We start from the raw sequence: 22,249 nt of genomic DNA on the forward strand, positions 1-22,249 counted from the left end.
TCAGTTGTGCAACAGGTAAAACCAAACAGTAGAAACACCTAGTGGGGGACAACACAGTAATACATATCCCACTGGTGAACCTGAAAGAGTGACTTACTCTGGTGCTCTACTGGCGAAAGCACATACTCCCCCTCTTGAACCGAGAGGAAGTCATGAGACAAGGTGAGCACAGCATCGGTTAAACAAAGCAATATATTAATATAAATAGATATACAGTATATATAACAATATAAATAACTCTGGAACAGTGCAGAAGGCAATGGTGAGATTGTGCATAGTGTATAAACTTTGTAAACAACTGGAACTGGTCATCAGAAGTCTCTGAGGGCAACATATATACAATGTAGAAGTCCATAAGTCCATGGCTTATATCAACACCTAAACTAAACTAACTTATCTATGTACACTGCAATCAAAGAACAGGAAACATTTCAAGGGGCCTAAATCGAGGGGCAACTAATCAAAATCCAGGTCTCGGTAGTGCTCAAGTGGTTTACCTTTGTTGGATCTGGTGGATCTTCGAAGAATTCCATCTTCTTAGGAGATCCCAGAGTCAGGTTGGGGAATGTCCGCCGGTACATGGAGATATGTAGGGTGATCTGGGCTTCTTGGCGGACCAAAGGGAACCTCTGTGGGAGCCGGAACAGTAGTAGGCCCGTAAGGTAAGTACAAAGAAAAGAAGCACCTCTGACTAGTCAGCAATACAACACATGACATAAACAGTTAAGCCTTTGTGACTTCAGCTGTTCAACAGTTAGCGGATAAAACACAGTACTACCACTGGTGAACCTGAAAGAGTGACTTACTCAGGTGCTCTATACAGCACCAGTGGTGGGACACCACATATGCATCTTCCTCTGCAGGTAGTCCCTATACTGTATACCTCCCTCCCCCCTCTGTAGCTGCCCAAGTACCCTCCATCCCCCATATTCAGTGTCTCCTACTGTGCATCCTCTAACCCCTCCTTCCTCCCCTGTAGCTTGTGTTGAGCAGGTGGGGGCGTGGCATAATAAGTTTGACCCTGATTGGTTAATGCTCATTCACCCAGTGTCAGGGATCTGGTCAGCTGACTTTAAAGGGGTGTTCCTGTCAAACATAACTTTTTATATGTTGCTGCCTATGGTGAGACTAACAATTCCTTCTATACTTGTTATTATCCAGTCAGTGTCCTTCTCCCAGTTCTGATCCTACTGCTTTGTACTGAAGACAAAGAAATCTGTGTTTGAGCTGTTTGAGAGCAATATTTGACTCTTTTTACGTCATTTCAGGAGGATATTGATGAGGAGATTGAAGCAGAATACAACATCCTAAAGGCTTTATCTGACCATGCAAATGTTGTCAAGTTCTATGGAATGTATTTCAAGAAAGACTCTAAGACCGGGGATCAGCTCTGGCTAGTCTTGGAGGTTTGTAATCAGTTTTTTTTATACTATATTAAACCTTGTCCCTTGTGCTTTAGGCTCATGCTAACCTGTTGTCTGCTTTGGGTATTACAAGCTGAGAGAAACTTTTTACAATGATTACAATTCTTTCTCACTCCTCCCATATTGAGGCTGGGTTCAGACTACGTATATTTCAGTCAGTATTGTGGTCCTCATATTGCAACCAAAACCAATCCAATTGGTTGCAATATGAGGACCACAATACTGACTGAAATATACGTAGTGTGAACCCAGCCTAATGGTACTTTATATTTACCACAACTGGTGGTCACATGTCAAGGATATAAGGAGTTTGGTCACATGACCTTCGTACAAGCAGTATCAATATGAAGTGCGGTCTGAGGGAGAACTCTACCATGTTTAACCCCTTTCCACATTAGAACCAATCCCAAGTCCGACCCTCTCTCCTCAGAGAGCTGGAAGTTTCTAGTTAGTCCTGGCTCGACTAGGGTAACGAGTGCATCTACAGCTTTCTCCTGTTAGGTCCTGTACTAGTCTTAGGCCAAGTTCATTTTCAGCTTCTAGTTCCTACAAGCAAGTTTCCAAAGATCCTACTTAAAGCGAATCTGTACCAGCGAGTACTCACCCCCAAACCACTGATGCCGTTTTGTACACGTCATCATGCCATGTCCAGTCTGGGGACTTACTGGTGAGCATGTGACATACCTATGTTATACACAGAGCTGTAGGGGCGGGAGAAAGAAGCAGCCTAAACCAATAAGAAGACAGGGGGTGTGTCATAGACTAGCCCAAACCCCTGTGTGCACTGTAGCTGAGCAGTAGTCACAGGTCACAGCTCTTCCCTAATATAACTGAACTAAAAAGCAGCCAAGCGGCAAGATGTAAGGGAAATAAAGAACACATAACAATATCCTCTAAGTACTTATATATACAGTATATAATGTTTGAGCTCTTGACTGTACAGTCCCTTTAAATCATGATTCTATCTTTGCAGTTGTGTACTGGAGGATCTGTAACCGATTTAGCCAAAGGTCTTTTGAAGAGAGGAGAAAGAATGAATGAAGCCATCATTGCTTATATTCTGCATGAAGCTCTTATGGTGAGAGGTGTAATATTCATTTATATAGAGCTCTGTTATAAGGCTAGATGGAGTACGTAGCAGCAGGATAGCGATCGCATTATCCTATGAGTTTATGTGTATATTGGAAAGGAAATAATTTTATCATTCTGGCTAGGTCTACAGAAGAGAGAGAGAGAGATACTATATAGTATATACTGTGCACTGCTGTTTGTGAAGTAGACTATAACTTAAAGGGAATGTGTCACCAGAAAATGTCACATTGCTTATTTCAAAGTTGTACGCGAAAGTTTTAAAGATATTTTTTAAAGGCACACACACACACCGCTTGTACCATTGGATCACTGCTTTTAATCTAAGATCTGTCCTGGGGTCCGTTTGACAGGTGATGCAGTTGTTTTTCTAAAAAAAACTTGCAGCCCTGTATCAAATTGGCGTGGCCTAGGCCTGCACTGCCTTTCTTTTCTTGCTTCCCGCCCTCTTCATCATTAGTAATGCCTCTAAAAGGATTTCTCCTGTTCATCACTTGTCTGAACACTGCACACGTGCTGCATTATTAAGGCCCATGTGCAGTGTTCAGACAAGTGATGAATGGGAGAAATCCTAAAAGCAGCTATCCGACTTTACAAATGGTTTGGAAGGGCAGTTGGTGGGTACAGAGTCACTTTAAGTTTCAACTTTACTATCTATATTATATGATATGATATATTATTTATGATGATAAGAAGGAGGCTACTGTAAAGGATATGCACCCACACCGTTAAAAGGATAGTTGTCTTTCAGGACTGCCGCCTTCCGGTAATGGCGGGTGCATTTGAGGTGATATATACCCTTTAAGTAGTGTATGGCTTCATAGCTTTGGCTGCCTTTTGCAAATGGAAACAGAACATTGCAATATGCATAACCAGGGAGAGGAGCCCATTGCCCTTTCCTATAGATCCTTCCACCTCTCCTGTGAAGAGCACAGTGTATGTAAAGAAACAATGTCTTGTATAGTATATATGGGTAGACAAAGTTGTATGTTACTCTACTGATTCTCCTGTTGTTTGAAATTATTATTTTCTAAAAGGGCCTTCATCATTTACATAGCCATAAGACAATTCACCGGGATGTGAAGGGAAACAATATCCTGCTGACTACAGAGGGAGGGGTCAAACTGGTGGATTTTGGTAAGTGTGCGAATTATTGTTAAAACTTCACCCAAAATAAAACATATTTAAGGATGAACCATGTCAGGGGTATACAGAATGGGGGAGATTTATCAAACATGGTGTAAAGTGAAACTGGCTCAGTTGCCCCTAGCAACCAATCAGATCCCACCTTTCATTTTCCAAAGAGTCTGTGAGGAATGAAAGGTGGAATCTGATTGGTTGCTAGGGGCAACTGAGCCAGTTTCACTGTACACCATCTTTGATAAAACTCCCCCATTAATATGTCTACAATGTGTCAGGGGTATACAGAATATGTCTACAATATGTCACAAGTATACAGAATATTTCTACAACGTCTCAGGGGTATACAGAATATATCTAGAATGTGTCAGGGGTATACAGAATATATTTACAACGTGTCAGAGGTTTATGTTAAAGCGACAGCTACACTTTAAAGCTATGTTCACACAACGTATCAGACCGGCCGTTCCGTGACCCCGGCCAGGTCACGGAACGGCCGGTCTGTGCCCGGATCATCGTGGCCGGTACTTAAGTACCGGCCAAATGATCTGTCCGGCCGCAGAGCTCTGATGCGTGCACATCAGTGCGCGCCCGCATCAGAGCTTCCCATAGCGCACAGTGAAGCGAGCCGCCGGAGCCGCTCGCTTCACTGTGTGAACTGACAGGTCTTTCTGCGGCCAGAATTCACTGAATTCCGGCCGCAGAAAACTGACATGTCAGTTATTTATTATTATTATTATTATTATTATTATTATTATTTTTACTCTTTTATGTAGTAGCTAGTTTCTTAGCTTATAGACCTGTATCATGGATATTAACATTGAACAATTCCTGCAGGTGTATCAGCACAGCTAACTAACACTCGTCTCCATAGGAATACGTCAGTGGGGACCCCCTTCTGGATGGCCCCAGAGGTTGGTCACAATTTTTTATCAATTGATTTCATTGTAGGTAACGTTATTGACAGATCTAGAGCAATGCTTGTTCTTACGTCCTTTCTAAAAAGAACAAAGGGGGAGAGTTATCAAACATGGTGTAAAGTGAAACTGGCTCAGTTGCCCCTAGCAACCAGATTCCATCTTTCATCCCTCACAGACTCTTTGGAAAATGAAAGGTGGAATCTGATTGGTTGCTAGGGGCAACTGAGACAGTTTCACTTTACTCCATGTTTGATAAATCTCCCCCATAGTCTTTCGAGTTAAGACCTTTTTTTTAATAGTTTCCTTTTCTTGACTTGAAAAGAAACCCTATTGCACTTTGGAGCACATCCCACTGACTGGAAATGATTTCTTTTATTTTTTTATTTTTCTTCTTTATAACCGGATACAATGGACATAGTGGCAGCTGGTGTGTTCTATTGTATTACTTGCTTCTCTTTTATAGTAAATACTCAATATTAGTTATGGTCCGAACCGAGTTCGGTTCGGGTTCGTACCAACCCGGTACGGCAATGATTCCCGCTGTCTGCCCGCTCCGTGGAGAGGGTGGATACAGCGGGAGGACCGCCTGGAAAACTGGGATACAGCCTATGGCTATGGCTGTATCCCAGTTTTCCAGGCGGTCCTCCCGCTGTATCCACCAGCTTCACGGAGCGGGCAGACAGCAGGAATCTGATGCCGAGCGTTCGGGTTCATACGAACCCAAACCTCAGCAGTTTCGGACCATCCCTACTCAATATATCTGGATGAAGGGGGTCAAGTCCATGGTACTCTGGTCCAGACACATTTTAGTGATTGTTACCATATGTTAGTTTAATAGCTATAACTAGAGATGAGCGAACCAAACTTCACAAACCGAGATTCATTATGAACTTGTAAAGATGGCAGCCGCGCAATTTAGGGTATGTTCACACGTACAGGATCCGCAGAAGATCTGCAGCCGATTTGAAGTTGCAGATTTGCATTAAATCTAATCTGGGCCATCAAATCCGCTGCGAGTCTGTACGTGTGAATGCACCCTTATGGGGTGAAATCCGCTGCAGATTTAGTACTGTGAAGCTGAAGGGGTCCCATACATGCAGCGGATCCTCTGCGTGTATGGGATCCATTTAGCTTCACAGTACTGAATTCGCAGCAGATTTTGCTGCAAACTTGCAGCGTGAAATCCCCTGCGGATTCGGTACATGTGAACGTACCCTTAAAAGGGTTTTCTGCTCAAACATAACTTTTGATATGTTGCCGCCCATGGTGAAACTAACAATTCCTTCCATATTTGTTATTATCTATTCAGTCTCCTTCCCCCAGTTCTCAACTGCTGCTTTCTGCTGAAAACACAAAAATTTGTGTGTGACCTTTTATCTCTGTCTCCCCCTCCTCCCCCCTCCCTTCTGAGACAGCTCATGTAAACAAGTCCCTTGCACGCTTTATCTGCAACACTGTAGCTTCTTTATAATCCTGGGAGGGATAATCACAGTGAGTTCATCAGCAACTTGACCTCATATTAACCCTTCCAGCATTACAAAGAAACTACAGAGTTGCAGATACTGCCTGCCTGTTTACATCAGCTGTCTCAGAAGGGAGGGGGGACAGAGAGAAAATCTCACACAAGTTTTTTTGAGTCTTCAGCAGAAAGCCGCAGCTCAGAACTGGGGAAAGGAGACTGAACCCAAGAAAAGCGTGCAGCAGTGACAGTGGGACCCCCTTCTATATGAACCAGTTTGCATAAAAAGTTTTTAATGCATATCTCCAGAACAGTGACAAGTTATGCCCTATCCTTAGTATCCATGAAATAGAGATCATGGTGGGTCTGACACGCAAGATCTTGAGTATCGAGACCCTGCTGGATAGAGCTGCAGACCACTCTTGTGCACTGCTGCTCCATTCATTCACTATGGCAAATCCTAAGATAGACTAATGCAGCTTTTGGCTATCTTTGTTGGCTCCATTAAGAATGAATGGAGCAGCATGCATGGGTGGCCAGCCACTCGGATTGTCGGATCCCCATTCTCGATATTGCAGAAAGCTTCGGCCATCTTCAGTCGCCTACCCTATCCTGTGAATACTGCGGATAGGAGGACGTAACTTGCTAAGATGCTCTGATCATATTGAAATTATGGAAATGTTTAGAAACCTTCAAAGGTGTCATCACACATGAACGATCAATGGGGATTCAGAAGGTATTTTTCATGATTGAAAGACAATAGAATTTCTTTGTTCTTTTGGTAGGTCATAGCATGTGAACAGCAAGTGGATACAACGTATGATGCAAGATGTGATGTCTGGTCTTTGGGTATTACAGCCATAGAACTTGGAGATGGCGATCCTCCTCTTGCTGACTTACATCCAATGAGAGCCCTGTTTAAAATACCAAGGTACTGTGCCCATTACTACAGCAATTTCTATCAAAGTTGAATTTACTAAGGAACAGACATGAGCGCAACCTGAGTATGCTTGAGTCCGATCATTCGTCATTGGAATACCAGTGGCTGAAGAAGTTGGATGCAGCCCTAGGGAGTCCTTGAAAACTTGTATACAACCACAATCCATAGGCTATATCCATAATATCCAGGACTCCCTAGGGCTGCATCCAACTTCTTTAGTGACCGGTATTCCAATGACGAACGATCGGACATACTGTACCTAGCAGCTTCCCCAGCTGTAGCTGAATGGTTTATGTTTTCTTACTATTGCAGCCACCCATGCTGTTACCGCCATGATGTCTGCAGTCATTGCTTTGCATGTAAGCTTGTTGGCAGATTAGGGCAAAATGGAAGGGACATACTGTATTGATAAATACCTACTATATACAGTACATGTTCCGGCATACATTTTTTGTTTTTCAGGAACCCACCTCCGACTTTGCGTCAGCCGGAACTGTGGTCACCAGAGTTTAATAACTTTATTAGCAAGTGAGTATGAACATAAAAACATAAGAATACACTAAACATTTCTTGTTATATTACTTTCCTGACCCTGGGAATTGTATGCAGTTTTTGCCCGTTGCCATGTGCTGACTGCCATGGGGTTTCCTGGCCAGAGCTGGAACATTTTTGGTGTATCGTGTCTCAAAAGATTTCTTCCCAGGAAATCCCATGGCACTTAGCAGCATACCAATACTGCAAATCAGCACTGTTGGCTTGTTATGTAGTGCAAGGGACAAATATTTTCAGGGAATCTATTACAGTAAGCTAGGGATGCATAAAGCATCCCTAGCTTACTGTATGAGCAAGTGCAGCCAAAATAAATTTCTTGAGATTTAGGATCATGCTAATTTTATTGTTTTGCAAAGTTTACACCAAATCCAGGTCTGTTAGGTTGGTTTGCCTAACACTGGTGTCTACAACTGGATATATTACACACATATTGTATATGTTGCAATTCCCTAACATTTGGTGCTTTTTGATTTCACAAGCCTAGGACAATTAAATATTCTAGAAAATCTACCTCTGTAGTAACCACAGTTTGGGTAATGACAGCCTGGATCACCTTTTCCCCAGTTTTGCAAAATCGTGGAAAAAGCCTCAGAAAAACTGCAACGTGTGAACCCAGCCTTAAAGAGATTGTCTACCCAAATATAACTAGTCCTCTATCCACAGGATAGTTGACAAGTAAGAGATCGCAGAGGGGTTCCGACTTGTGTCCTCCTGGCCAATCACCATATCAGGCTCCGGCTTCTTTTTTGTGAATACAGCTGTGGGTACGGCACTTGACTGCGGCTCTATTCATTCCTATGGATCCGCCGGAGAGAAACTTGTTGATAGGGGTCAAATTAATTTTGGGTGGAGGTTAAGGCAGTACTATTAAGACCAGTGCTTCTCAATTCCGGTCCTCATGGCCACCAACAGGTATTATCACAGGTGTTCTTTGTATGGGAGATCCTCAAAACATGACCTGTTTCATGTCCTGTCTCATAGACACCATTCTATGGTCAGGCAGATTCCGCCATCTGCCCAAAGGATTGACATGTCCATTCTTTGGGTAGACAGTGGAATCCACCTGACCATAGCATGCGTGCAGATTCCTCAGTGTGCACACACCCTTAGACCTTGTATTGGAGTGCATTTGATTACTTTATGGAGTTATGGTCTCTGTATGTTGTATTATTGCAGTGTTCTTCTTCAGGTAACTCGGCAGATTCTGATGTTTGTTCTGCATATTTATTGCACTGATGCAAATGGCCAAATGCAAACCTGACCAATACTTTTCTATTTTGTTTTACTGCAAGCAAAATAGAATTGAGGACACATCCAAATAGTGCTATTCAAAGTAGTAGTTTCTTGTTTATTTCCAATCCGGACTGCTCTTCAGACGTCACTTATACAGTCTACTGACCTTGTGACGGTGGTTTGAGTTTGTGCTTATGCACGTATATTTGGCATTTAGATTTTTGCATATTGTTTTTATGCATATGTATAATGTATATTATAGGGCTATATTGTAACTGTATACCTATTGTTGCTGTATGCAAAGTGCCCAGCTCCCTCTGTATTTCTGCTTCTGAGTGAAAATATATTTATATGACTATGTTCACATGACTTTTTTCTGCCTGTTCGAAATCCCCCCCCCCCCCCCCCCCTCAACATGACGCCATTCATTTGGCGTTTTGGGTGTCCGTCATTACGATGACAGGTGTGGGTACATTATTTCAGTTCAGGCCCTTTTGGGTTTGGTTCCTTTTTTTTTTTTTTTTTGCAGGTTCATTGAATTTAGTATTAAATATGGTGAAAAGACGGTGGAAGAAAAAATATACATGTGTGAAAAACTGATTTTTGCATAATAATGTCCACGAATAATTGTCACCAACATTAAATTGACGTCCGCGCAAATAACGTCCCTTATTCAAAACACTATGGGCCTCATTTACTAACAATGCATCGATGATAAGCCACTATGTTGTTATTTGTAACTAAAACCCGTCCATCCTGCCACACTAGATGATTTTTAGAATTAAAAACCCGTAAAAAATCAGAATTTCAAGTGGAATCCGTGCTTAATTTTACACGTATTATGCTTGAAATTCCGCCTGTACAATATCTACAGAGCAATGTCCCATTGTGTTCAATGGGATTTCCGCTCTGTTGTTCACACTGCAGAAATTGCGCATGGAATGGAATGTTCTGCCCGAAGGATTGACACGTCAATTCTTTGGGCGGATTCCACTACAGAAATGCCATAGAAGTCATTGGGGCTTTGTATTTCCGCTCGCATTCTGTTCAAATTCTGATGGAATTCCACTTGAGTTCCGCACCAAATCATCCAGAACTGAAGAAGAGGAAATTTCAAGCAGAAAACTTTCCTCTTCAATTTCTCGCCTATTCCTCAGTATAAACCTGCCCTTAGAATGGACTATGGCAGTCGAGTGCTGCAGCCTCCTGATTGTCTCCATGCTCTCATATACTGTGCTGGACATTTATATGGACTATGCTAGTTAAAATTTTAAGGTAAAACTCTATATTTCATCCTTCCTTTTCTGCATTTCAGGTGCCTTACCAAAGATTTTGAGAAGCGCCCCATGGTCTGTGATCTTTTGGAGCATCCTTTTATTAGGCAAATTAGACATAATGAAAGAGCACTTCAAAAGCAGCTAATGGAATTCATAGATATCCACCAGCAAATGGGCATAATGGAGAAGAAGAGGTAAACAACTCAGATCTGCTTAATTGGGTTAACATCAATGAATGGGCTGCGAATGGCGCGCACAGGAAGCCCAGCCGTCCGGTTTAATCACCGCATGCTGCACTAAATGGAGTTTCACTTAGATTCGTCTTTCTGACTAATTTACAATTGAAACAAACTATAATAAACCAGATGTGGAAGTATAGTTGCGTTTTATATCAGAGTAATAAGAAGGGATAATCTAAAGGAAAAGTTTGTTACTTAGCTTGTTAGATTTCTCGCTCTGAATAAGTGGAACAAATTATAGTCTTAAAGGGGTACTCCAGAGAGATTTTTTTTTAAAATCAATTAGTGTCAGATTTGTATATTAATTCTATTTAAAAAACTAAAGTCTTCCAGTACTTATCAGGTGCTGTATGTCCTGCAGGAAGTGGTGTTTTCTTTCCAGTCTCACACATTGCTCTCTGCTGCCACCTCTGTCCATGTCAGGAACTGTCCAGAGCAGTAACAAATGTCCATAGGATTACGCCTATGGGGATCATGGCAGAGATCAACCAGCAGGCGCAATTCCTGTATAATATATATATATATATATATATATATATATATATTATAGCTACATATACACCATCTAGACCTCTGCTCTTACAGCAGAGTGGTGGTTGGTAACCTAGAAAATGAGCTTTCAATAGTGTTGAGCAAGCCCTTAAATGCTTAAATGCTCATTTCTCCAGTTGAGCATTTTTCAATGTTCGAGTGTTTGTCTTGAGTAACGAACCCCATTGAAATCAATGGGAGACTCGAGCATTTAAAGGACGAGTGCCATGAAAAACTTTTTCCCAGTAATTGAAGCACATTACAAAGTTATATTACTGTGTAATATGCTTCAATCACCTATCTGCCTCCCTTCCCTGTCTTTTCCCCCCTCCACCCCCCACCAGGAAGTGTCCTGACTCACACAGACCTAATGACTGTCGTCACCATCACCAGGCAGCTCCTTCTTGTGAGGATGAGTCATCAGCAGGAGGGCTGCTCTAGGTCCTGTTACACCAGCCTCCCCCTCCCCAGTCCAAGTGATGGCTTGCAGTTGTTCAGCCAATGGGAGCTGAGCAAGCCTGTTACCTGACAAGGCAGGGGAGGGGGGAGGCTGGTGTAACAGGAGAAGGAGCTGAGAGAAGAGCTTGGTGACGGTCTGTGTGAGTTAGGACACTTCCTGGTGGGGGGTGGAGGGGGGAAAAGACAGGGAAGGGAGGCAGATAGGTGATTGAAGCATATTACACAGTTATATAACTTTGTAATGTGCTTCAATTACTGGGAAAAAGTTTTTCATGGCACTTGTCCTTTAACTAGGTGCCTCCTGCTCATCCAGATTACATTATCCGAGGTGCCCATAGGAGAGAGTGGTGGTCTGCTGCCACCACTTCTATTACATGAAGCGACGCCAGCAGACCATCAATATCATTATTTTTCGGGATTTTTGGTCATGATTTAAATCAACGATCAGCCAACATCATGTATGCCAGCTGATCATTAATTTAAAACATGACCTATTACACAAAACTGTTATCGGCTGTAACAGTAGTACGACCAATAATTGCTTTGTGTAACAGTACCCTAAAGAAGAAGTCCGGCAAAAATTTTTATTAAAGTATTGTATTGCCCCCCCAAAAGTTATACAAATCTCCAATATACACTTATTACGGGAAATGCTTATAAAGTGCTTTTTCCCTGCACTTACTACTGCATACAGGCTTCACTTCCTGGATAACATTGTGATGTCACTTCCTGGATAACATGGTGATGTCACTTCCTGGATAACATTGTGATGTCACTTCATGAATAACATGGTGATGTCACGACCCGACTCCCAGAGCTGTGCGGGCTGTGGCTGCTGGAGAGGATGATGGCAGGGGGTCACTGTGGGACACAGGGCACTGGAGGGACACTGAGCATCCCCCTGCCATCATCCTCTCCAGCAGCCACAGCCCGCACAGCTCTGGGAGTCGGGTCGTGACATCACCATGTTATCCAGGAAGTGACATCACGATGTTATCCAGGAAGTGAAGCCTTGATGCAGTAGTAAGTGCAGGGTAAAAAGCACTTTACGTGCAATTTCCATAATAAGTGTATATTGGTGATTTGTATAACTTTTGGGGGGCAATACAGTACTTTAATAAAAATTTTCACCAGACTTTTCTTTTAAGATTGAGGAGGAGTGAATCGGCCTTACAACTACATCTTTTATTACAGCAAACTACAGTAGGTGAAATATGGGATTAGAATCCAGAATATGCAGATGTGTGTGCTGTACACACAGGTTCGCTCATCTCTATTGGCCATGCTTGCACATTATTTGCAGTCGTTATTTATTCAAAGAACATTGTGTGAACACGGCCTTACATTGAATCCCCCAATAGTCTCTATCACAGTCCATCATATTTATTCTATGAGAGTTTGTATTTATTCAAAGCACATCCAGTTAGCAGACAGCACCTGGCGCCAGCACCTGCGCTGTATTCTGCTGAGTATATCATTTGACTCCCAATGAGGCTATTTTACATTGGACTCGTTCCTTGCCGCTCTCTTGTGTACCAGAAAACAACTCAAGCAGCATCTTCTATTTATTTCACAGTCAAAGTAGCTTACACGGTGAATGTAAAACTCGTAAGGTTCTTTGCCAGTCGTCCGTACTTATCGCCTGCCGATTCACGTTGTAGACGGTTACTTTGAAGACTTCTTTGATTGACTTGGGTTTTGGTGTTTAGGCATGAGAGGATTCATACCAAGAAGGGCATCTTCAGAGAGTCTATGACCACCAACCAGAACGATGTGGATGACCTGGCCACCTTAGAAGTCCTGGATGAGGTAGGCTGCTGCCCGGGAATTTTAGACCTTTAAATGGGGGAGATTTATCAAACATGGTGTAAAGTGAAACTGGCTCAGTTGCCCCTAGCAACCAATCAGATTCCACCTTCCATTTTCCAAAGAGTCTGTGAGGGATAAAAGGTTGAATCTGATTGGTTGCTAGGGGCAACTGGGCCAGTTTCACTTTACACCATGTTTGATAAATCTCCCCCATGGTGTGAAATTAAGCTGACTCTGTTGCCCCTAGCAACCAATCAGATTCCTTTTTCCTCGCAGACTCTTTGGAAAATGAAAGGTGGGATCTGATTGGTTGCTAGGGGCGACTGAGCCAGTTTCACTTTACACCATGTTTGATAAATTTCCCACCTTATTTGCAGTTTCCTGATTTTGTGGTTACATACTGTATACTTTAGATGGAACTCTATGACTTTTAGGCTGTATTCACTCATTCCTTGAAGTTTTCTGTGATCATGGACAATTTTATAGCTCATTGCTTTCTATTGGGCTAGTCACATGTTCCGTTTTGTTTTTTTGTTTTTTTTCCATGGATCTGCAATCTGTTTGTGAAAAAATACATTAGGACAAGATCATGGCACGGATTCACCCATAGAAGTCTATGAGATCCATGGAAAAACATCCGTGTAGTCCATGAAAAACACGGATGTGATGTAATCAGTGTAATTTAAAAAAAACTTTGAAGAGATCCTTAAAAAACACGGACATGGATGCAAAACAGATGCAATCGTGGATGTTTTTCCACGAATCACGGACGTAGATAGCGGACATCATTCACGGACCTTAAAAGTCACTGAACGTCTGAATGCAGCATCAGGTTGAAGGGGTATTTCGGCAAAAAATCCTACAAATCAACTGGTGTCAGAAAGTTACTGTATATTGATTTGTAATTTACTTCTATTTAAAAATATCCAGTCTTCCAGTACTTATTAGCTGCTGTATGTCCTGCATGAAGTGGTGTATTCTCTCCAGTCTGACACAGTGCTCTCTGCCGCCACCTCTGTCCATGTCAGGAACTGTCCAGAGAAGCAGCAAATCCCCATAGAAAATCTCTCCTTCACTGGACAGTTCCTCACATAGAGAGGTGGCAGCAGAGAGCATTGTGTCAGACTGGGGAGAATACACCACTTCCTGCATGACATACAGCAGCTGAAAGGCTTGAAATTTTTTAATCAAAGTAAATTACAAAGTTATATAACTTTCTGACACTGGTGTATTTCAAAGAAAGAAAAAAAAAAAAAAAAAAAACCCTGCTAAAGTTTCCATTTAAACCTATTGGGTAAAGCTTACTGTTAAATTCAGACAAGATTTGATGAATGTTAAGGCTGAATGTTGTCTGTAAATAAAATCTACACTACTGTACCTTTAAGATACGGACATGGAGAGAAAGGAGCTGCTGCACCCCACAGGTGTTAGGCGCAGCAGCTCCTTTCTCTCCATGTCCGTATTCTACCTTTAATATTATAACTTGTCGTTTGCATGGTGTTCATTGCTTGTTACAGAATACTGTGACAGATCAGCTCCAGAAACGTTACAACAGGGATCAGATATACACCTATGTGGGGGATATCCTTATTGCTGTCAATCCATTCCGGAGTTTGGATCTCTATTCATCACAGGTCTGATCATGTTCAATATTCCTCTATAAAGGGTACCCACACCATTTTTTTTAAACTGGTGTCAGAAAGTAAGGCTATGTGCACACTGAGGAAAAGGGGAGGAATTCAGCTTGAAATTCCTCCCGTAAAAAATGTACAGAGCAAAGTCCCATTGTGTTCAATGGGTTTTCTGCTCTGTTGTTCACACTGCAGAATTTCAGAGCAGAATTTTCTGCCGCAGATCTGCTAGAGGAATCCTATAGAAGTCAATGGGGGGCTTAAATTCTGCTTGAATTCTGCCTGAAAAATTTCTGCTTCAATTCCTCGAGAATTGCTCAGTGTGCACATACCCTAATATAGATTTAAATTACTTTTTAGGTCCTTATCAGCTGCTGTATGTCCTTCAGGAAGGGGCGTATTCTTTCCAGTCTGACACAGTGCTCTCTGCTGCCACCTCTGTCCAAGACAGGAACTGTCCATAGCAGCAGCAAATCCCTATAGAAAACATCTCGGGGGACATTTATTAAGTTCGGCGTTTTCTGCGCCGGACTGCCTCTACATAAATCCTGTGCGCGCCGGTGCGCACGGCAGGACACCTACGCCAGCTGAGAGCTGGAGTAGGTTTCCTGCTTATTTTTTGGCGAATCTAAAGATGAATAGCACGGACTCTGAGTCCGCGCCCCCCGTACCGCCCCCTCCCCGCCCCCTGGTGTACCGGGAGGAAAGTGCCCATTTGCAAATATTTTATTCGCAAAACGGCCATTTGCGAATAAAATTATTCGCAAATGGGCACTTTCCGTTGAAAAATATGATTTAGCCGCTTAAAACATGTCCCTCCTCCTGTTCTGTCCCGGCAGGACATACAGCAGCTGATAAGTACTGGAAGGATTGATATTTTAAATAAAAGTAAATTACAAATCTATAAAACTTTATACCACCAGGTGATTTGAAAGAAAATTGTTTTCCCCGGAGTACCCCTTTAGGTTTTTGATTGCAAAATTTCTTGGATTCAGTAAAAAGTTTTCACCTATATTAAATGTTGAGCAGTAATAGAATGTTTAAATTATAATATATACAGAACCTTTAAAGTGAATCAGCTGCAATTCACATTTCAAACTGCAGGTTCTGTTAGATAAGTGTTAGGTCAAGGAGACACATGGTACCTGTCATATATCCGTTTGGGCTTCCTTAACATAGAAAATGGTTTTTATTCCCCTGTGCAAAGTGTTCCCTGTTCTGCTTAATTCAATGTTTAACTCTGTTTTCTCAGCATTCAGAAACATACAGCAGCGTAAAGCGGACATCTTACCCACCACATATATTTGCTGTTGCTGATATAGCTTACCAGTCTATGGTTACTTATAACTCAGATCAGGTAATTTCTTTTGCTCTTTTTTTGTGTAGACTTTTGTCCTTGTTAAAGGGTTGCTCCAGAGATTTAAGGCTGGGTTCACACAGTGTATGACAGCGGCCGTTCTGTGACACGGCCGTGTCACAGAACTGCCTCTGTCTGTGAAGTTCATCCCGGCAGATACTGCAGTACCGGCTGCATGAACTTAATTTCTTTTTAATTGGAATGCGAGCGCATTCAGGTGTGCCCGCATTCCAGTTACCCATTGCAGACAATGTAAAGTGCAGCCGTAGTCACACTTTACATTGTCTGCTCTGTCAGTCTTAGGTGGCCGCTATTCAATGAATAGTGGCCGCACAAAACTGACATGTCATTTTTTTGTGCAGCTGCAAGGAATCCCAGCCGGAGTGAATACAGTGTGTATACACTGCAGCCGAGATTCCATTATCGGCAAAACTACAACTACGGCTGTTGTTTAATGAATTTTTATGTTGTGTGAACTTCTCCTAAAGATAGATATTTTTTTTTCTTGCTTAGGCTGGGTTCATACTGTGTTTTTGCAATCAGTTTTTTTTATTATTATTATAATTATTATTAATTTTTGTGTGCATTCGTTTTGATCCATTTTTCCATTGACTTCCATTATAAAAAAAATTATACTTCTGATTAGTCAGCAGTAAGGGCCGGTTCACACTGAGCAAACACGGCGCAATTCCCGCCATGCTCAGTGTGCTGCTTTGAGCGAATAGGAGAGCGCGCGCCTGTCCGCTCCCTCTCCTCTCCGCTCAAAGAATGAACATGCTCATTCTTTGAGCGGAGAGTGGCGGCAGCGGACGAGCGCGCGCCCTCTCCATTCACTTAACAGCAGGATACTGAGCATGGCGGGATTCCGCGGCGGAGAGCTCCGCCGCGGAATTGCGCCGTGTTTGCTCGGTGTGAGCCGGCCCATAGAAGCGACACAGCCTCCTCTGCTGCCACCAGTGTTTGTGTTAGGTACTGCAGGGCTACTCTCTTTCAGTTCCCAATCCCAGTTCCAATGTTGTATCGCCATACAGAGCAGGGTCCCATTTCACCCATGTACTGTATATTCTTAAAGGAAGCCTGTCACTCCGGCTGCCGGGGTGAAGCCCGCCCGTCCCCCTGGTGGAGCCCCTTATATTTACCCCTTCCTCGAAGTCCCGGTCCAGGACCCTGTCCCGCCACAGAGAAATCCCCACCAGAAGATGTGCGTGCGCTCACCAGAGATGAGTCCGACGCCCATAGAGAATGACTGCATCTCTGGTGAGTCCATGCATGGCCTCCGGCGGTGGCGGGACAGGGTCCGGGACCGGGACTTCGAGAGGGGGATAAGTATAAGGTGGCTCCACCGGGGGGGTCGGGCGTGCTTCACTCCGGCAGCCGGGGTGGCAGGTCCCCTTTAAATACAGTACACAGGAGGTGTATATACAGTTCTCCTGGCAGTGGTATTCAAATGCCAATTGTTTGGGTTTGTGTGAACTTGAACTTTCGGCAAGTTCACTCATCTTTAACCAGGAGATTTCTCACTTGCCAAGCATGTAAAATTACCATGTTCCCTATCCTAGTTTTCTCCAGCATCAGACGTGTCACATACACATTAAATTGGCAGATCTGACATATGAGGAGGGTAGCAGCACTAATTTTTTGCCCATGGACCTCCACCAACCTTGACCAACGTAACCTTACCTAGATTGTCAAACGTTGTGGGGGATAATGATACTATATACTTATTTGCAGAAGTTCTGAAAGGCTGAAGAAAACATGCAGGTAATAATTTGTTCTTCCAATTCTAGTGCATTGTTATATCTGGTGAAAGTGGTGCCGGAAAGACAGAAGGGGCTCATCTTCTGGTCCAACAACTCACAGTCCTTGGAAAGGTGAAATAGTGTTTAAGACCACAAATTACATTGTGTTAAGCAATGAAAACATTAGCCTACCGCAATCTCATTCCTAGTCTCCAACATGGCTCCCCATCTCATTCCTAGTCTCCAACATGGCTCCCCATCTTATTCCTGGTCCCCAGCATGGCTCCCCATCCTATTCCTAGTCCCCAGCATGGCTCCCCATCTTATTCCTAGTCCCCAGCATGGCTCCCCATCTTATTCCTAGTCCCCAGCATGGCTCCCCATCTTATTCCTAGTCCCCAGCATGGCTCCTCATTTTATTCCTAGTCTCCAACATGGCTCCCCATCTTATTCCTAGTCCCCAGCATGGCTCCCCATCTCATTCCTAGTTCCCAGCATGGCTCCCCATCCTATTCCTAGTCCACAACATAACTCCCTATCTCAACCCTTTTCCTAGCATGGCTCCCCTTTTGTTTCTGGTCCCCAGAATCTCTCATTCCTGTTTCCACACATGGCTTCACATCTTACTCATGGTTTGAAGCTTAATCCCCCTTCTCATTCCTGGTCCCTATCATTATGTTCTGTCTAATTCCAGGTCCCCAGCATGTCTCCATGTCTCATAATTCTCTCCACGCATGGCTTCCTATCTTGGTTGTGGTCCCGAGCATGGCTTTCCATCTCAGTTCTGGTCCCAAGCATTGAACCTCACCTTAGTCCTGAACCCCGGCATAGCTTCCTATCTCTTTCCTTGTCCTCAGCATGGCTCCCTATTTCTTTCTTGAATCTAGCATGGATCTCCATCTCATTTTTGGTCTTCAGTAGTGTTGAGCAAACTTGAGGGAACTGTCTGGGTTCAGCAACTTCTCCAAACCTGAACGCTCAGAATTTGACTTCCGGCGCCTGGAGAAGTTGGATGCCACCCTAGGAAATAGGATATAGGCTATGTTCACACTACGTAAAAGTAGCCATCGGCAACAACGGCCGTACTTTTTGCGCCTGTGAACACTGCCTTTACTTCAATGGGATCCCGGCCGGAGCGTATACACATGGTATACGCTCCGTCCGGGATCCCGTGCGGTGCCGCAACTAACAGACATGTCAGTTTTCTGCGGCCCGAATTCAGTGAATTGTGGCCGTAGAAACCCTGTCAGTTCACACAATGAAGAGAGCGTCTCAAGCCGCTTGCTTCATTGTGTGCAGTGGCAAATTCTGATGTGGACGCGCGCTGATGCGCCCGCATCAGAACCCTACGGCCAGAAAGATCATCTACAAGACTACAGTACTGGATGATCCGGGCAGAGACCGGCTGTCACAGAACCGGCTCACGGAACGGCCGGTCTCTTGCGTAGTGTGAACATGGCCTTAAGCTATGTTTAGACGGGGTAAGAGACCGGCCGTTCCGTGACCCGGTTCTGTGACAGCCGGTCTCTGCCCGGATCATCCCGGCCAGTACTGTAGTCTTGTAGATGATCTTTATGTGTGTTTATTTGGATCCCGGCCGGAGCGTATACAATGTGTATACGCTCCGGCCAGGATCCCATAGAAATGTAGGCAATGTTCCACACTGCATAAAGTACGCCCGTTGTTGCCCATGGCCTTACTTTTACGTAGTGTGAACATAGCCATAGGCTGTATCCATGTTTCTCAGGACTCCCTAGCGTGGCATCAAACATCCTCAGATTCCAAGAATCAAATGCTGAGCGTTCAGGTTTGAAGAAGTTGCCTAACCCGGACAGTTTCCTCAAGTCCCCTCAACACTAGTCCCCAGTTTGCACCCTCTCTCCTTCCCCCATTCACTTACCCAGTATTCTTAAATGGGCAGTATCACAAAAAAAATGTTGACGTGTCAAAGAGACATATTAGTCATGGCCTGAACACTCCGACCTTGACCGATCAGAACTACGAGCCAGGAGAAGTGCACAATGAAAGTCTATGGGACTGTCTCACTCACTTAGACTACAATGTGCCTCTCTCCTTCCTCGCTAGTTCTCCTGATGGGTCGTGGAGGAGATATCCATGATTAAAAAAAAAAAAACAAAGCTGCTTTCTTCCAAAAACACCACCACTTCCTCAGGTTGTGTGCGGTATTACAATTTGGCTTCATTCATTTCAATGGAACCAGGCTACAGTACCACACTCAAACTGAGGACAGGTGTTTTGTTGTTTCTGGGAGAAAGACGCTATGTCCTTCTAATTCTGGACAACCCTTTAAATTAAGAAATTATGACATATTATATAAAAGAGAATAGACATGCTATTGAGTATGTACAGTATATTTATAATGTATTCTCCATGCATTTGTTTTAGTCTCACGTAAGTTGGAATTCATTTTTCCGAACCTGGTGTCTAAAAGAAATAGTATAATTTATTGGAAAATGTAATTAATTGGATATTGTAAATCGCTGTTTAAACACATGTTCCTATGGGGAAACTCAGTACAGAATCAATTGCGTAAAAACCAACACAAACAAAGCCTGAAATTTACTCAGCTCCTCTATGGGAATTTCCATTGCAGAACAGCCTTGCGTAACTTGCACCAAATAAATGATATTTGTCTAGCTAAGCTCATAAAGGGGTGGGCGATGATGTTTGTTTGGATTCCCGAAAACTTGTAACGAAGCCAGAATTCTTCCATCGCAAAATGGAATGTGATTGGTCGGTGATCTCATCAGAATGGAATCCATCCAAATAGTATAATTGATGGGAGAGAATTATCCTATAAGGAAATCAGAGAAGTCATTATAGAAAGGAATGGAGGAAATTATTCATAGAACAATACAAATGTTATCGACTCTACTATGTGCTGGTGCTTCAAGGGACATTTTAGGAAAAACTTGATTTGTATAAAAATATTGGGAATTCTTTAGGTTATGATCAGCAAGGTATACATGGGGCTATTGGCAGAAAGCCATCTGTTGACTTTAAAGTTAACCTGTCACCTCTCCTGTTTTAGTTAATACTCGTATTCCCCCTGAAATAATTTCAGAACATCTTTTCTTACAGCTCTGTTATGTACCATTCCTCTACTATTCTTACTTTAAAGTCCAGACATGGGGGAAAAAAAGCATTGCCTGTAGAGGGAACAAAGACAATGGGAGGAGATTTATCAAACATGGTGTAAAGTGAAACTGTCTCAGTCGCCCCTAGCAACCAATCAGATTCCACCTTTCATTCCTCACAGACTCTTTGGAAAATGAAAGGGGGAATCTGATTGGTTGCTAGGGGCAACTGAGCCAGTTTCACTTTACACCATGTTTGATAAATCTCCCCCAGTATGCTTACCAGCCCGCGTACCCGCACTGCTTGGCATCACCAGGCTCCCGTACCCTGTGAATGTCGTCCTCTCCCATCTTCGGGGTATGTCACGACTCGGCTGACATGTGACAAAGTGGTGGGATTTAGCTTCCACAGCCAATCAGTGACTACAGCGGTGTCCTGCAAAAGGACGCTGGTTGACCTCAGGGAGATCAACCAAAACCCCGCAGAGACACCATCACGTGTCTCAACGTAAGTGTATTCTAGAACATTGCCCCCTGGGAAATCAAATATGCAAAAGAACACTGCAGAGACACCATCACATGTCTCAACGTCAGTGAACTAACCAGACCTTCCCTCCGGGAAGGAACAACCAAGGCAAAGGCGTTCTGCAGTCAAGGAAACCACCTCAGCAAGGTATCCATCTACAGACAGCTGTTTCGGGGGTTTTGCCCCTCATCAGTGTGGAGTAGGTTTCTGGCTAGTGTCCAGATAGGACAGCGGTGTCCTATCCCAGTCACCAACTGGTTGAGCTGGGCATCCGTTAGCCAGGTCTCATGACACAGCTGCAAGGGAGCTAGGAAGACTGCTGGCTGGGGTCCAAGAGCGGGGCATGGCACTGTGGGTGCATTGGGACAGGTAAATATAACTTCTTTATTATGTTCCCCCAGCCCACAATAATGCCCCCCTTCCGCTGGACTTCTTTAATTTAGTAGATCATGGAATCGTCAAATTCTCTCAAAAACTGTGACGTCACGAATCAGTTGTAATTCCTATGGAGTGTCCAGCAGGGGGTGCACTATATATAGAAGTCAATGAGTACCATTGACTTCTATATAAAGTGCGCCCCCTGCTGGACACTATATGAATTCAATGGATGTCTATGTAACACACGTCTATGTATGCACACATATACACTGTATTATTCCTCCCATCATCTGCTCAACTGATTCGTGACGTCATGGTTTTTGAGAGAATTTGAAGTTTACATGATCTACTAAATTAAGGGAAATAGCAGTATATGTGCATTTCCAATGTACATTAGGAATTTGTCTAACTTTCCATAAGTAATAACATATAAAAAAATACTTTTGGC

The 22,249-nt window shown here is 43.3% G+C and overlaps 1 protein-coding gene across 4 annotated transcripts in view; it reads left to right on the forward strand.

The window, feature by feature from the left end:
* The window catches only part of MYO3A (myosin IIIA), a 107,530-nt gene that overhangs the window by 24,821 nt on the left and 60,460 nt on the right, over positions 1 to 22,249 (forward strand). Inside the window, exons 3-13 of one of the 4 annotated variants that reach the window (XM_069959093.1) lie at positions 1,272 to 1,406; positions 2,398 to 2,502; positions 3,551 to 3,650; positions 4,491 to 4,567; positions 6,818 to 6,963; positions 7,435 to 7,500; positions 10,073 to 10,228; positions 12,973 to 13,072; positions 14,590 to 14,706; positions 15,956 to 16,060; positions 17,848 to 17,931. In XM_069959093.1, the coding sequence (XP_069815194.1) occupies positions 1,272 to 1,406; positions 2,398 to 2,502; positions 3,551 to 3,650; positions 4,491 to 4,567; positions 6,818 to 6,963; positions 7,435 to 7,500; positions 10,073 to 10,228; positions 12,973 to 13,072; positions 14,590 to 14,706; positions 15,956 to 16,060; positions 17,848 to 17,931 (1,191 nt within the window). Of the gene's footprint in view, positions 1 to 1,271; positions 1,407 to 2,397; positions 2,503 to 3,550; positions 3,651 to 3,879; positions 3,996 to 4,490; positions 4,568 to 4,881; positions 5,001 to 6,817; positions 6,964 to 7,434; positions 7,501 to 10,072; positions 10,229 to 12,972; positions 13,073 to 14,589; positions 14,707 to 15,955; positions 16,061 to 17,847; positions 17,932 to 22,249 lie in introns of those variants that run through there. The other 3 variants (XM_069959094.1, XM_069959095.1, XM_069959096.1) reach the window with 3 other exon arrangements.

The sequence above is a fragment of the Dendropsophus ebraccatus genome, chromosome 2 (genome assembly GCF_027789765.1).
Source record: "Dendropsophus ebraccatus isolate aDenEbr1 chromosome 2, aDenEbr1.pat, whole genome shotgun sequence".
NCBI lineage: Eukaryota > Metazoa > Chordata > Amphibia > Anura > Hylidae > Dendropsophus > Dendropsophus ebraccatus.